General features: G+C 39.4%; 1 protein-coding gene across 1 annotated transcript; it reads left to right on the top strand.

The window, feature by feature from the left end:
• Positions 1-3: 3 nt before the first annotated feature.
• Positions 4-591, top strand: LOC109378286 (olfactory receptor 5AS1-like). The gene has a single exon (XM_019634722.1). It carries the CDS (start codon positions 4-6, stop codon positions 589-591), a length of 588 nt encoding a protein of 195 aa, XP_019490267.1.
• Positions 592-1,399: the final 808 nt, after the last annotated feature.

Here is a 1,399-nt window from a genome sequence, read left to right as displayed (position 1 = left end):
GTCATGGCCTATGACCGTTACGTAGCCATTTGCAATCCCCTTCTTTATACAGTTACCATGACCAGGAGAGTGTGTGCCCAGCTCCTGGCCATTGTATACATTGAAGGTTTGGTGGATTCAGCAATCCACACCTGTTGCACATTTCGATTGTCATTCTGCAACTCTAATATCATCAATCACTTTTTTTGCGAAATCCCACCCTTACTAGCCCTCTCCTCCTCAGATACATCTATTAATGAGATAATTTTGTTCGTCTCTACTAGCTGTATTCTGGGGTTCAGTGTTATCACTATCTGCCTTTCGTACAGCTACATCATAACCACCATCCTTAGAATAACCTCAAATGAGGGGAGAAGCAAAGCCTTCTCTACCTGTGCCTCCCACTTAACTGCTGTGGCTATATTTTATGGAACATTATTGTTCATGTATTTTCGACCCAGTTCAAGTTACTCTATGGACACAGACAAAGTAGCGTCTATTTTTTATACAGCTGTCATACCCATTTTAAACCCATTGATCTACAGCTTAAGGAATAAGGATGTGAAAGGTGCCCTGAAGAAAACAATAGGCACTAAATTATGTTCTGGCTGACAACATATTGGCCCAAAAAGTTGTTATTGAGATATTCTGAAATATAAAACTTAGGTGCTATGACACAGTTTGCCATAGTCTCCCCAGTATAATAATGGACATTTCTGGTTACCTGCTTTGGTGCCTAAATTGAGTGTTGGGAGCAGTCATTATTGAACTTTCTTTTCTCTCCCAAATAAGGAACAGTAGTAATGGGTTCGCTCTATTGTTTTTCAGAGTGTCCTTTTGCACCTCCCTGCTCTGTTCATGAGTAAGTTCCAGAGAGATATCATGGGCATAGTAATCTCTCCCCCATGGAAATTAAATTCACCATCCTGAAAGCCCCCTTTGATTTTAAACAGTGGGTTTAATAAACTTGCTCAGCCAGGAGGGAGTATTAGTGGTTTCAGGGAGTTTTTCTCTCTTTCCTGTGCACTAGTACCATCCTGTAAATGTTCCATCATAACACTCAGAAGTAAATAAGTAGTAAATAAACTTGAGATTAAATTAAAAATAGTGTGCCCTAATCAAACTTCCATAAGTGCAAGGCCCTTGCCTGTCTTGTTCACCATTATTTCTACTTTGCGATTCACAACACCCTGCTTCAGGACACCACGCAATAACATTGAATAAAGGAATGAACGAGCGTCCCTTGCAAGACTGATGTAAAAAGGAGCCTTTGACACTGAACAGGAGAAAAAAACTTTATTTGCTTTATTTTATTCTAGTAGATTCATCTTACATAAAATCCATCTGTACTTCTCTGGACATAAATTGAATAAGTATCAGAGACAGGGATCATTTGATGGAGAGAAATTCTCAGATCTCT

Source organism: Hipposideros armiger, unplaced genomic scaffold, assembly GCF_001890085.2.
Source record: "Hipposideros armiger isolate ML-2016 unplaced genomic scaffold, ASM189008v1 scaffold_1853, whole genome shotgun sequence".
Lineage (NCBI taxonomy): Eukaryota > Metazoa > Chordata > Mammalia > Chiroptera > Hipposideridae > Hipposideros > Hipposideros armiger.
This window is presented reverse-complemented; position numbering and strand designations above follow the sequence as displayed.